We start from the raw sequence: 12,606 nt of genomic DNA, 5'->3' as shown, positions 1-12,606 counted from the left end.
TCATTTGGGGACCTTGATAACTGACTCAGGGCACTCAAAGAAGTAGTTATCTCTTCTTAAAACAAAATCCTTACAGAAAATTGGCCCTGACCTAGATTGCCCAGGCTGGTTGATCTTGTCAGATCTCGGAAGCTAAGCAAGGTCGCCCCTGGTTAGTATTTGGAGAGGAGACCACCAAAGAAGTCCAGAGTTGCTCAAACCACCTCTGAACATCTCTTGCCTTGAAAACTGTACCGGGTCACTATAAGTCAGCTGCAACTTGTCAGCACTTTCCACCACCACCACCACATAAAAGTGAGGTGACCAGTTATCATGGTGTAGTGGTTAAGAGTGGTGGACTCTAATCTGGAGAACCGGGTTGGTTTCCCCACTCCTCCACAGGAAGCCAGCTGAGTGACCTTGGGCTAGTCACAGCTCTCTCTGAACTCTCTCAGCCTCACCTACCTCACTAGGTGTCTGTTGTGGGGAGAGGAAGGGAAGGTGAATGTAAGCTAGTTTGATTCTCCTTAAAAGGTAGAGAAAATCGGCATATAAAAACCAACTCCTCCTCCTCTTCTGTTCATCTCTGGCCTTGAAAACCCTACAGGGTTGCCATAAGTCGGCTGTGACTTAACAGCACATTATGCACACATTGAGGTGCAGTATTTTCCTAGACGAATTTTCACCCCTTGAAGTGTTTATGTGGATTTTCAAGCTCCGTAGAGATTCTTGGGTGGGGTAATGCTTAAACGTCCATTTAGGAAGTCAAGAGGTGTTAGAATTAAATATTTCACTGCTTTGCTTTGCTTGTTTAATTCATTGATCCTCACCATCCATTTACATCATTCTCACATCACATCACTTCCAGGCTTGATCAGGATAAATACCCAGGGTATGGTAAGCATAATGTATGAGGACATCAGAAAAGCTTTTTTGGAAAGCGATCAGATCGCAGCAGCAATTCTCTGTTGCATTTTCAGAAAGAACAAACTGAAGAAGATGTCTTAATCTTCTCTCTTTTTTTCCCCCCATGCAGAGTTTCTTCCTCTGAACGGCTGCCCAGCGATGTCTCCTTGGAAATGATACAGCTCAAAGAAAAAGTAACCCAGTTTCCTTCCTCCTGTCCTTTCCAAAACCTGGAAATTGTCGCTACCCTGGGAGTCGGAGGGTTTGGAAGAGTCGAACTTGTAAGCATTCCCCTTTCAGATCTCTGTGTGGCTTCTGACCTGAATGTTTTGATATAGTAATGCCAACGTGAGCATTTTTCTGGGTTTTTTTTTCCTTTGGGGAGGGGCCATGGCTGAGTGGAGGAGCATCTGATCTGGAGTCTGATCTGAAGAACCGGGTATGATTCCCCACTCCTCCACATGAGCGGTGAAGGCTAATCTGGTGAACTGGATTTGTTTTCACACTCCTCCACACGAAGCCGGCTGGATGACTTTGGGCTAGGCACAGCTCTCTCAGCCCCACCTACCTCACAGGGTGTCTGTTGTGGGGAAGGGAAGGGAAGGTGATTGTAAGCCGGTTTGATTCTCCCTTAAGTGGTAGAGAAAGTCGGCATATAAAAACCAACTTTTCTTCTTCATCATCTGCTTGATATGAAGAACCTCACTAATGTTAGCAGATAAAAATCGAGAGATCACTTTTAAGGTCGGTAAATTTGGTTGGATAGCCTATAAGATTAGGAAATCTTGGGTAAGCCATATAAAGGCTTTTTAACAATAACTTTTAGCCTACAAGATTAGGAAACTTGGGTGAGCCATATATAGGCTTTTTAGCTATGTTTTATAAGATATTGCATAATTCTATGATTCTACAATTTTAAATGTTTTTTATTTTTACTACGTGTTAATTGATATTTTGGAAGTTTGCATTATTGTGTCAATTCTATTTTATTAGTCTCGGTCTGTATTAAATAAATTTGATTTAATATGCAGAAGGTCCCAGGTTCAATCCCCGATATCTCCCATTTTTTTAAAAAAAGGTCAAGGCAGTAGGTGACATGAAAGACCTCTGCCTGAGACCCTGGAGAGCTGCTGTTGGTCTAGTAGGCAATACTGACCTTGATAGACCCTGGGTCTGTTTCAGTATAAGGCAGCTTCATGTGTGTTCTCGAACTTCAGCATTGTTTCTTTAAAGACACTTTTGAACATACAAGCCATGCTGCAATTCATATAATAAATGCTCCCACCCATGCATAAATGCTTCTGCCTTCCACTACATTAGTATAGTTCTTGAGCTAACAGTTCAAGATCTCAGTGGGTGTTAGGGTTGCCAATCTCCAGGTGGTGGAAAAGATCCAAACAGCACTACAAGATAATATCAACACAAGATAAATTTATAAAGGTGCAGGTAAGTGCAAGGAGTGAACATATGTACAAAAATTAAGGGAAACACAATCAGTTTTTTTTAAAAACAATTAGCATAAATAGTCCAGCAAGATACGCAATATGACAAAAGAAATTGTCCAATGGATCACATAAAAACAATATAGCTGTCCATGAAAGACTTTCCTGTACTTCTCGGTAGCTGGACACAAAATGTCAAAAATGAGGACCACAGCGAGGAGGTGCCAGAAGAGGTGCCCGGACGTGTCGTCTAGATCATGCACACGTTTCGCACATGGCTTCATCAGCTACACATATCTGCATAACATGATCAAAAAAGTATACCATGCTAATACAAAGATATCATGTCAATAAATAATTGTTTAAAAATATTAAGAGTTAAACCTTTATTTCACATTATATCAAAAATATTAATATTAAGAAACTATGCAACTACCATCATAAATATATATTAAAAAACTTACCAGAAAAGTTTATAACAATCATATCAATTTCAAAGAGGGACCGAGAGGATTTCTATATAGGTCTCCAAAGCATATAATGAAACTGACAAGATGCGAGTTCAAATAGAAAGCAATGCGGAGTGAGCGGAGCCTCAAGATTTCCGGAGTGGATCCTAGACCGATGCTCTGAAATTCTTGTCCCTCCAGGTGGTGGCTGGAGATCTCATAAGAACTCCTGCTATTACAACTGATCTCCAGCCGATGGAGATCAGTTTCCCTGGAATAAATGGCTGCTTTGGCAATTGGACTCTATGGCATTGAAGTCCCTCCCCAAACCCCGCCCCCTCAGGCTCCGCCCCAAAAACCTCCCACTGGTGGCGAAGAGGGACCTGGCAACCCTAGTTGGTGCCATGTTAGGGGCAGAGGTGGACAGGCCAAAAATCATAAACACACACAGATGTTTGTGCAGGGTGCAGTCCTAAAACACGTTACACCCTGTTTAGTCCACTGAAGTCAATGGCTTTACAAAAGTGTAACTCAGTTTAGGATTACAGTGTAAACCTGACAAAGGTATTCTTATTCACAATGGAGACCCTTGAAGAAGGACCCCTAATAATTTTTAAAAAGGAAAACTCGTTAGATTGTAAAATATTTCCCTCCTAAGTATGGGATATAAAGCCTACGGCCCAGAAGCTTTTCTTATATGCCTTCCTTGCATTATGATGCAAACTTCTGCATCCTCTTAGATCTGACCAGAGAGACCTGCAAGATTTAAGGGGTAAGAGTTTTTGAGAGTCCAAGCTCCCTTTGTCAGATACCAGAAGGGAGCTTGGACTCTCAAAAGCTCATATGCCCCAAGAAGCTTGAAAATCAACAGAGGCATAACATCCACATCACAAGATGTCCTAGTTCCGCTGTACACTGCATTGGTCAGGCTGCACACGGTATACTGTGTGCCTTTCTGGAGGCCTCCCTTTAAAAAGGATGTGGACAGAATCGAGCAGGTGCAGAGGAGAGCGATGAGGATGATCAGGGGCCTGGAAACCAAGCCCTACGAGGAAAGGCTGAGGGAGTTGGGAATGTTCAGTCTGGAGAAGAGGAGGTTGAGGGGGGACAGGATTGCTCTCTTTAAGTATCTGAAGGGCTGTCACTTTGAGGAGCGCAGGGAGATATGGAAAATTTGTTTTTTACAGTAAGAGTTGTTTGACTTTTGACATAGCATATTTATTCAAGTCTGGAGATTACTCTGGGCTTGCAGAATCCTAAATCAGAACTATGACTGGCAGGTGGGAGTGGAAGGGAACTCATGTTCGTGAATCTTTTCTAGTCGTTTTTATCTCCTCCTGTGCACTCAGGTTAAAGTCAAGAATGAGAACACAGCCTTTGCCATGAAATGCATTAAAAAGAAGCACGTGGTGGATACTAAGCAGCAAGAGCACATTCACTCGGAAAAGAGAATTCTAGAAGAAGTCTGTTCACCGTTCATTGTGAAGTAAGGGGTTTTTCTTCTTTAAAAAAGCTGAGTATTTTCTTTTAATAGATCTTTTAAAATAAGGTTAACAGTGGTTCGGTTTGTCCCATTACCAGTTATCCATTTATCACATTTTTATCTGGTCTCTTCCTTCCCAAGAGTCAGGGAGGTGTGCAGGTAGTCCTTATCTATGTCATTTTATCCTCACAACAACCTCATATGGTAAGTGAGGCTGAGGCAGCCCCTGGCCCAGGGTCACCTGGCAAATGCAAATATATCAGCATCAGTGATACTTCTGCATGGAGATTTGCTCTGGCTCTTTCCCCTTGTGCCTGTGTGCAAGCACTTGGGACCCCCTTGGATGCTACCTTTGATGCTAGTCCAGCATCCACATATAGGGTTGCCAACTGCCAGGTGGTGGTTGGAGATCTCCTGGGTTTACAACTGATCTCTAGGTGGTAGAGGTTACTTCACCTGGAGAAAATGGCCGCTTTGGAAGGTAGACTGTATGGCGTTACACTCCATTAGGGGTGTGCATTCGGATGTGCTGAACTGGAAAAAAATAGAGGCACCATTTCAATGGAGCCAAAAAGGCAAATCTGAAAAAGTCAATTTTTTTGGATTTCCCCTGGGATTTTTCAGGTCTATTTTACCCCAGGGGAATATTTGTGGGGGTGCTGTATTTTGAGGTAGAGGCACCAATTTTTCAGCATCGCTTCAGGTGACTCTCCATAGGAGAACCCCCAAGTTTGGCAAGGTTGGGTCCTTTGGTCCAATTTTATGGCCCACCAAAGAGGGTGCCCCCATCCATTCTCCATTGTTTTCAATCTTCACTAAACATGAGGGTTCTTGTAAGGAGAGTCACCAGCAGCTGTGCTGCAAATGCCCCGTATCTCAACCCCCAACCCCCCAACCCCACCCCGAGCCCTGCAAAGATTTCCAGTAGTTTCCTTATGCTGGGAAAAATTTATCTCCGTTGATTCCCTGCTCTGACATCAATATTATGTCAATGGGGGATCTTTGTGGGGCTCTGGGGGTGGCTGTTTTTCAAGACAGAGGCACCAAGTTTGCAGCATAGCTGCTGGTGACTCTCCTTACATGAAGCCCCAGGTTTGGTGAAGATTGGATTAGGGGGTCCAATTTTATGGGCATTCATTTTTTTCTCCAGCGTGAGCCAGCATGGTATAGTGGTTAAGAGCAGTGGTTTGGAGCGGTGGACTCTGATCTGGAGAACCGGGTTTGATTCCCCACTCCTCCACATGAGCGGCGGAGGCTAATCTGGTGAACTAGATTTGTTTCCCCACCCCTACACACAAAGCCAGCTGGATGACCTTGGGCCAGTCACAATTCTCTTTGAGCTCTCTTAGCCTCACCTATCTCACAGTGTGTCTGTTGTGGGGAGGGGAAGGGAAGGTGATTGTAAGACGGTTTGAATCTCCCTTAAGTGGTAGAGGAAGTCGGCATATAAAAACCAATTCCTCCTCTTCCTCTTCCTCTTCCACCACCACCACCATTCCCCCCCAAAAAAACTTCTTGTAGACACAGCTGGGAGGGGGATATTCTGCATGGGTACTATTTTTAAAAATTCAAACCAGAACAGTTGGGATTTTGCTCTCAGGTCTTGTTTCCCTTTGCTGCAGACTGTACCGCACTTTCAAAGACAACAAATACGTTTACATGCTCTTGGAAGCCTGTCTTGGAGGCGAACTGTGGAGTATCCTGCGGGACAGGTAACATCAGACCTTTTTCGTTCAGCCTCTGGCATTTTCTGTATGAGGACTAAAATGTCTAAAGTGGGGGGGGGGGTCTTTAAAGCCAAAGACATACATCGTATTAGATTGGTCTGACACATGACAGATTGTCTAGAAAGGACAGATTGTCAGAAGTTTGAAGGTCAGTTTGATAGAGCTGTTCAACCTCACATGTACAAACTTAATTTTTTTTTTAATGTGGTTTGTGGTCAGGAAGGTTTTCCTGGCAGTCCTTCAGAACTCCTTTCTGTGATGGAAATGAGCCTATAGGAAGGGTGATTTTTCTTTCCTACATGCTTGATTTATTATCATGCGCATTTTCTCAAGATAGCCTATTGATTATTCTCTTTTCTGCTGTTTCTTGTGGCAGAGATAGGATGTGCTTGGGGAGCTGAAGTGGGGATGTATGTGTGAGGGTGCCACTAATTTTAGCATCGCCAATGTTTAAGTCAGAGGTACAGCCCTACAATTGCATTGACCAGATTAGAAGGGGAGGTAGCAGCCTGAGTAGCCCTGACTAGCCCAGTCTCATTAGAACTTGGAAGCCAAGCAGGGTAGGTACTGGTTAGTACTTGGATGGGAGACCATCAAGGAAGACTGGGGTTGCTGGGCAAAGGAAGGCAATGGCAAACCACCTCTGCTCAACACTTGCCTTGAAAACCCCTTGGATACTGTTGATGTACCATTTACCCCACCATCTAATGGTCTCTCTGCTGGAGTTGCCCAAGTTAGTGTTGGTGTTGCTGAAGGCCCCAGACTGTGGCCCTAGAGGACTGTGTCCACATAAGCCTAGTAGGATCTGGCCGTCTATCTAGGAGCTACCATTGAATCATAGAGTTGGAAGGGACCACCAGGGTCATCTAGTCCAAACCCCTGCACAATGCAGCAAATTCACAACTACCCCCCCACACTCCCAGTGACCCCTACTCCATGCCCAGAAGATGGCCAAGATGCCCTCCCTCTCATCATCTGCTTAAGGTCGTAGAATCAGCATTGCTGACAGATGGCCATCTAGCCTCTGCTTAAAAACCTCCAGGGAAGGTTTTTAAGGTTAGCCATGGTCTCTCTGTGAATTCAGTGGTGTTCGGCTTTATTTAATTCATTTAGTACATTCGGTCTTCTTCTTTCATCCAGAGTGCCCAAGGCAGCTTTCTAGTTGAATGTATTCCTATACTACTTTATAAAAAAATACCTTTAATTTTTTTTTGCAATCTTTATCCAATTACCTTTCCTGTTACCAAGATTATTGCACTTCATGATTGATTTTACTGGATGTCATAAATGTAGGATGGTTTGCTTAAAGTCCTGCAGAAGCAGATATGGCAAAGAGGTTTTGGGATTCCACATGTGGAGAGAGATCGCTGACGATGCCAGTTATGAGCTCTCAGACAGTGGCTGTATAAAAACAGGCAATTTTACTCAAGGGAAATTTGGAGGAGAAATGATATGGTTAGAGAGACAATGGAAAAAGAGATGGATATGTTTTACTTACTACAGGTTGAATATCCCTTTTCCCGACTGCTTGGGACCAGAAATGGTCCAGATTACGGATCTTTCTGTATTTTGGAATATTTGGGAATTTTTGCATAGAAATAAGGAGATATCTTGGGGATGGGACCCAAGTCTAAACATGAAATTCATTTATGTTTTATATATACTTTATACATATAGGCCATTTATGCTTGGTAATTAGCAGCACGTTCCAAACTGAATTGCCCCGCATGTTTTTTTGAGTTTTGTACACTGAACCGTCGTTCAGGAAGTGACTGCGAAGCCAGCGCATACCTGCTTCGCATTTCTTAAGAGCCCCATTAACGCGATCTTTTGTGTTTGCTCCGCCGCGATTAGCTATGAAAACAACCATTGTTAATGGCTGTGCTAACAAGGAGCAGGTGAGTGTGTGTGTGTGGGGGTGTGGAATTTCTCCTTTTGCATCGGGACCGTGAATAGTCATTTTAAAGGTCACATTTAAAAAAAGAGCTTTGAGCGAGCTTTAAAATTGACCTTGCATAAATGGCCATGGCCTGAATGTAATTTTAAACAATATTTTTAATAATTTTTTGTATATTGAGCCATCAATGGCGCTGCTGAGGGCTTGTGAGTAATGCCTGACCTGTACGATGGCTCAAAATGTCTGGTTTTCGGATCAATCCGGATATCGGATTTCTGGATAAAGGATACTCAACCTGTATTGCGATAATCAGTATGACAGAAAAGTAGTAGTGCATAGTATTTTTGTCTATTTTGTGATAGGAACGTTTGATTTAATATTCGTTTAAATATTCTAGATTGGATCCAAACTACCATGAAGGGAAGGAATTTGGGAAAGGAGGATATTCATAGAATCATGAATAGTTGGAAGGGACCACCAGGGTCATCTAGTCCAACCTCCTGCACAATGCAGGAAATTCACAACTATCTCCCCCACCCACACACACCCAGTGACCCCTACTCCATGCCCAGAAGATGGCCAAGATGCCCTCCTGCTCAGTACCCCCTGTAGCTAAAGTGGCCAGCACTGGGTTGGCAAACTTCTGGACACTTGGGGGTGGAGCCTGAGAAGAGTTGGCTTTAGGGAGAGGACGGTCTTCAGCTGGGTATAATGCCGTAGAGTCCACCCTCCAAAGCAGCCATTTTCTCCAGGGGAACTGATCTCTGTCATCTGGAGATCAGTTGTAATTCCGGGAGGTCCCCAGGCCCCATCTGGAGGTTGGCAACCCTACTTGTAGCCTCTCTGTCTTTAATTGGAGAGATGAAAGGAAAACGATTACTCTGTTGTAGAGGCAGCTTCGATGAAACCACCACAAAGTTCTGCGTTGGATGTGTGACAGAAGCTGTCGAATATTTGCATCACATCAATGTTATCTACAGGGACCTGAAGCCAGAAAATTTAATTCTGGATGCCCAAGGCTATGTGAAACTGGTAAGTTTAAAAACCAAAATGAAACGAAAAACTGTTTACATAGCCACACAGCAGAGAGAGGCTTGTTTTGCATTCAGTGATCCATCCACCAAAGGGGAATGGAAGATCATTTAATTCTTGGATTCCCAGCACACCGAAGCCCAGACTGCTTTCTCCCTTGTGGATTAGAAAGAAATATTTCTGTCAGGGGAGCCATCTTCCCCAAAATATATTGATTCCCTCCCCCATCTCACAGTTGCTTTTCATGCTACAGTTTTCATTTCCACTGTGTCCCTGCAAATGATTTGTCTGACCAAAATCATAATGTGGGAGGGGATCACTCTAGTGATCAATAACCACGGAGGCCCCAGGGCTGAATCTGGCCATCTGGGAAGCCCCTAGGGTTGCCAGGTCCCCCCTTGCCATCGACAGGAGATTTGGTGGGGCGGGGGAGCGATTTGCAGGCGCACAGCATGGCACGCAATAATGACCCTTCCGGGGTAAACCCAGACGGGGCAGGGATGCTCTAGCACATCCCTAAAAAAGTTTTTGGAGGAATGGGCGAGAGCACCTCCATCAAACCTGGAAGTGACCTTCATGGGAGGATTCTGGGGGCGGCGACATTCAAATATTTGTTGCTTTGATGCATGAGATCACTCCCAGCTCAAGACCAGAAGTGACATCATTGCATTAGGGCACCATTCTACAATTCCACTGAAACTCTGTGGTAAAACCATAGGGTTTCAGGGGAATCCTAGAGCTCCACCATGATGCAATGACCTCACTTCCAGTTTCATGCTAGAAGTGGCATTGCTCATCAAAGCAAAGCATACTTTCCTCTCATTCCCCCCCCCATCCTGCTGAGTGGTGGCAAGCAGCCAGTTCTGTAGCTGGCCCACACTTCTGATAGGAATTTTATATTGTTCAGCCCATGGTAGCTATTTTCATGATTGGCCCTGCCTTTACATGGCAGCCATTTGTGGTGCTACCCAGTACCCTTTCTCAAAATTCCAGCAGTGTTCACATCTGCAAGAAGTAGGGTTGCCAGCTCCGGGTTGGGAAATATCTGGAGATTTGGGGGTTGTAGCCTGAGGAGGGTGGGGTTTGGGGAGGGGAGGAACTTCAATGCCATCGAGTCCAGTTGCCAAAGCGGCCCTTTTCTCCAAGGGAACTGATTTCTATTGCCTGGAGACCTGAACAGGAAAAAAAGTGGGATTTAGAGAAGGGCCAAGTTGGCCCTTCCTCTTAAAATAACTCCTAGTTAAATTTATTTTTTTGGGGGGGGGAATAAAGGTTTTGCACACCAATTTTGGAAGCATTATAAAAGGAGCTCGTTTTTCAGATTGATCAATTTTTCAGTATGACCTAAAAGAAAGCTGCATGGTTTCTGAGAAAATAGGGCAGAATACTCTCCATGTAAAATGCTTTTCTGGATGCTAGAAACATTTTCTTAAAACGGGGGTTGGGGGGGGGAGAACCGTCTGATCCACAAATTCTCCTCTTTCTCGTAAGGTTGATTTTGGGTTTGCTAAGAAGATCGGAGCCGGACAAAAGACCTGGACCTTTTGTGGGACTCCTGAGTACGTTGCTCCCGAAGTGATTTTGAATAAAGGACACGATTTCAGTGTGGATTTCTGGTCGCTCGGAATACTAGTATACGAATTGCTCACGGGAAAGTAAGTGCCAAGTAAATCATTCTGGGGATCACAGTTCTTTGGCCTTTTACAACCTGTGCAGTTTTCACAAATAGGTTATTTTTGCTAGTCTCCCCCCATAACTGTTAGATATAGGGGTGCAGTGGCAGAACATGTAAACGCTTCTTGTACACAGGAGGTTCCAGTTCGATTAACTGGTATCTCCGGTTAGAAGGCTCACAAACTCTAGGTAGGAAACACGTTCTGCCTGAGACTCCAGAGAGCGGCTGGCAGTTGGTCCAATACTGGTCTAGCTGGACCAATGATGTATTTTCCATGAAGATGGTTTCAGGTGGGAAGCCATGTTGGTCTGCAGTAGAACAGCAAGATTCGAGTCCAGAAGCACCTTTGGGACCAACAAGATTTCCAGGGTATAAGCTTTCAAGTACTCACCTAGAGTATTGTGTTCAGTTTTGGGCACCGCAATTTAAGGAGGATGTAGATAAGCTGGAACGTGTCCAGAGGAGGGCAACGAAGATGGTGAGGGGTCTGGAGACCAAGTCTTATGAGGAAAGTTTGAAGGAGCTGGGTATGTTTAGCCTGAAGAGCAGAAGGCTGAGAGGGGATATGATAGTCATCTTCAAGTACTTGAAGGGCTGTCACAGAGAGGACGGCGCCGAGTTGTTTTCTGTTGCCCCCAGAAGGACGGACCAGAACCAACGAGTTGAAATTAAATCAAAAGAGTTTCCATCTAGACATTAGGAAGAATTTTCTATCAGAGCGGTTCCTCAGTGGAACAGGCTTCCTTTGGAAGTGGTGAGCTCTCCTTCCCTGGAGGTTTTTAAGCAGAGGCTAGATGGCCATCTGTCAGCAATGCTGATTCTATGACCTTAGGCAGATAATGAAAGGGGGGCATCTTGGCCATCTTCTGGGCTTGGAGTAGGGGTCACTGGGTGTGTGTGTGGGGGAGGTAGTTGTGGATTTGCTGCATTGTGCAGTGGTTTGGACTAGATGACCCTGGTGGTCCCTTCCAACTCTATGATTCTATGAAGAGTCAAGGCTCTCTTCATCTGATGAAGGTATCTTCATCAGGTCTGATGAAGGGAATCTTGTTGTTCTTGAAGGTACGTCTGGACTTGAATCTTGCAATGGTATATCTCTTCACATACCAAGTTTGTTTTGGGGAGGGGCTGCAGCTCAGTTGCTAGGGTAGAAGCTTTGCATGCAGAAGATCCCAGGGTGGAGGGGCTGTGGCTCAGAGGTAGAGCATCTGCTTGGCACGCAGAAGGTCCCAGGCTCAATCCTTGGCATCTCTAGTTTAAAGGATGAGATAGTAGGCGGTGTGACAGACCTTTACCAGAGACCCTGGAGAACCGATGCCGGTCTGAATAGACAATACCGACTGTGATGGACCAGTGGTCTGATTTGGTACCAGACAGCTTCATGTGTTCAGGAATCCTACAGTGCCATCCTATGCAGTTAAACCTTTCAAAATCCATTGAAGTCAATGGGCTTAGAAATAAGTTTGCCAACCTCCAAGCAGGGCCTTGAGTTCTGCCAGAATCATAGCTGATCTCCAGACTACAGAGATCAGTTCCCCTGAAGGAGAGGACAGCTGTGGAGGATGTCTTCATTGAAAAATAGCTTCTGCAGCACCACTAGGAAAGACTTGCTGAGACACTGGAGAGCCACTGCTAGTTGGAGCCATACTGTTCACTATCGGTCTACTGCATCCTTCCCACAAGGCACTCAGAGAGGTGTATAGACGGGTCTTCCTTCCTCCTTTCTGCTCTCACGACAGCTGTATGAGGTAGGTTGGGCTGAGAGAACAATTGGGCGAAAGTCACTCGGGGCATTTCATGGCTGAGTGTGGACTTGAACTAACCCTGCTCAGATATTCTGACCACGGTGCAGAGCTGCTGTTGAAAGCTCTCTGTAGCTGAGAGAAATATACACATGAACACATGAAGCTGCCTTCTGCTGAATCAGGCCCTCGATCCATCAAAGCCAGTATTGCCTACTCAGAGCAGCAGCAGCTCTCCAGGGTCTCAGGTAGGGGTCTTTCACATCACCTACTT

General features: G+C 44.8%; 1 protein-coding gene across 1 annotated transcript in view; it reads left to right on the top strand.

Moving 5' to 3' along the window:
- PRKG2 (protein kinase cGMP-dependent 2) overlaps positions 1–12,606 on the top strand; it is an 81,301-nt gene that overhangs the window by 63,312 nt on the left and 5,383 nt on the right. The window contains exons 10-14 of the mRNA XM_056855434.1: positions 1,016–1,166; positions 4,126–4,262; positions 5,882–5,971; positions 8,774–8,915; positions 10,407–10,570. Of these exons, the coding sequence (XP_056711412.1) occupies positions 1,016–1,166; positions 4,126–4,262; positions 5,882–5,971; positions 8,774–8,915; positions 10,407–10,570 (684 nt within the window). The remainder of the gene's footprint in view (positions 1–1,015; positions 1,167–4,125; positions 4,263–5,881; positions 5,972–8,773; positions 8,916–10,406; positions 10,571–12,606) is intronic.

The sequence above is a fragment of the Euleptes europaea genome, chromosome 9 (assembly GCF_029931775.1).
Source record: "Euleptes europaea isolate rEulEur1 chromosome 9, rEulEur1.hap1, whole genome shotgun sequence".
Classification (NCBI taxonomy): Eukaryota; Metazoa; Chordata; class Lepidosauria; order Squamata; family Sphaerodactylidae; genus Euleptes; species Euleptes europaea.
The sequence above is the reverse complement of the archived record's forward strand: the minus strand, read 5'-3'. Positions and strand labels throughout refer to the sequence as shown.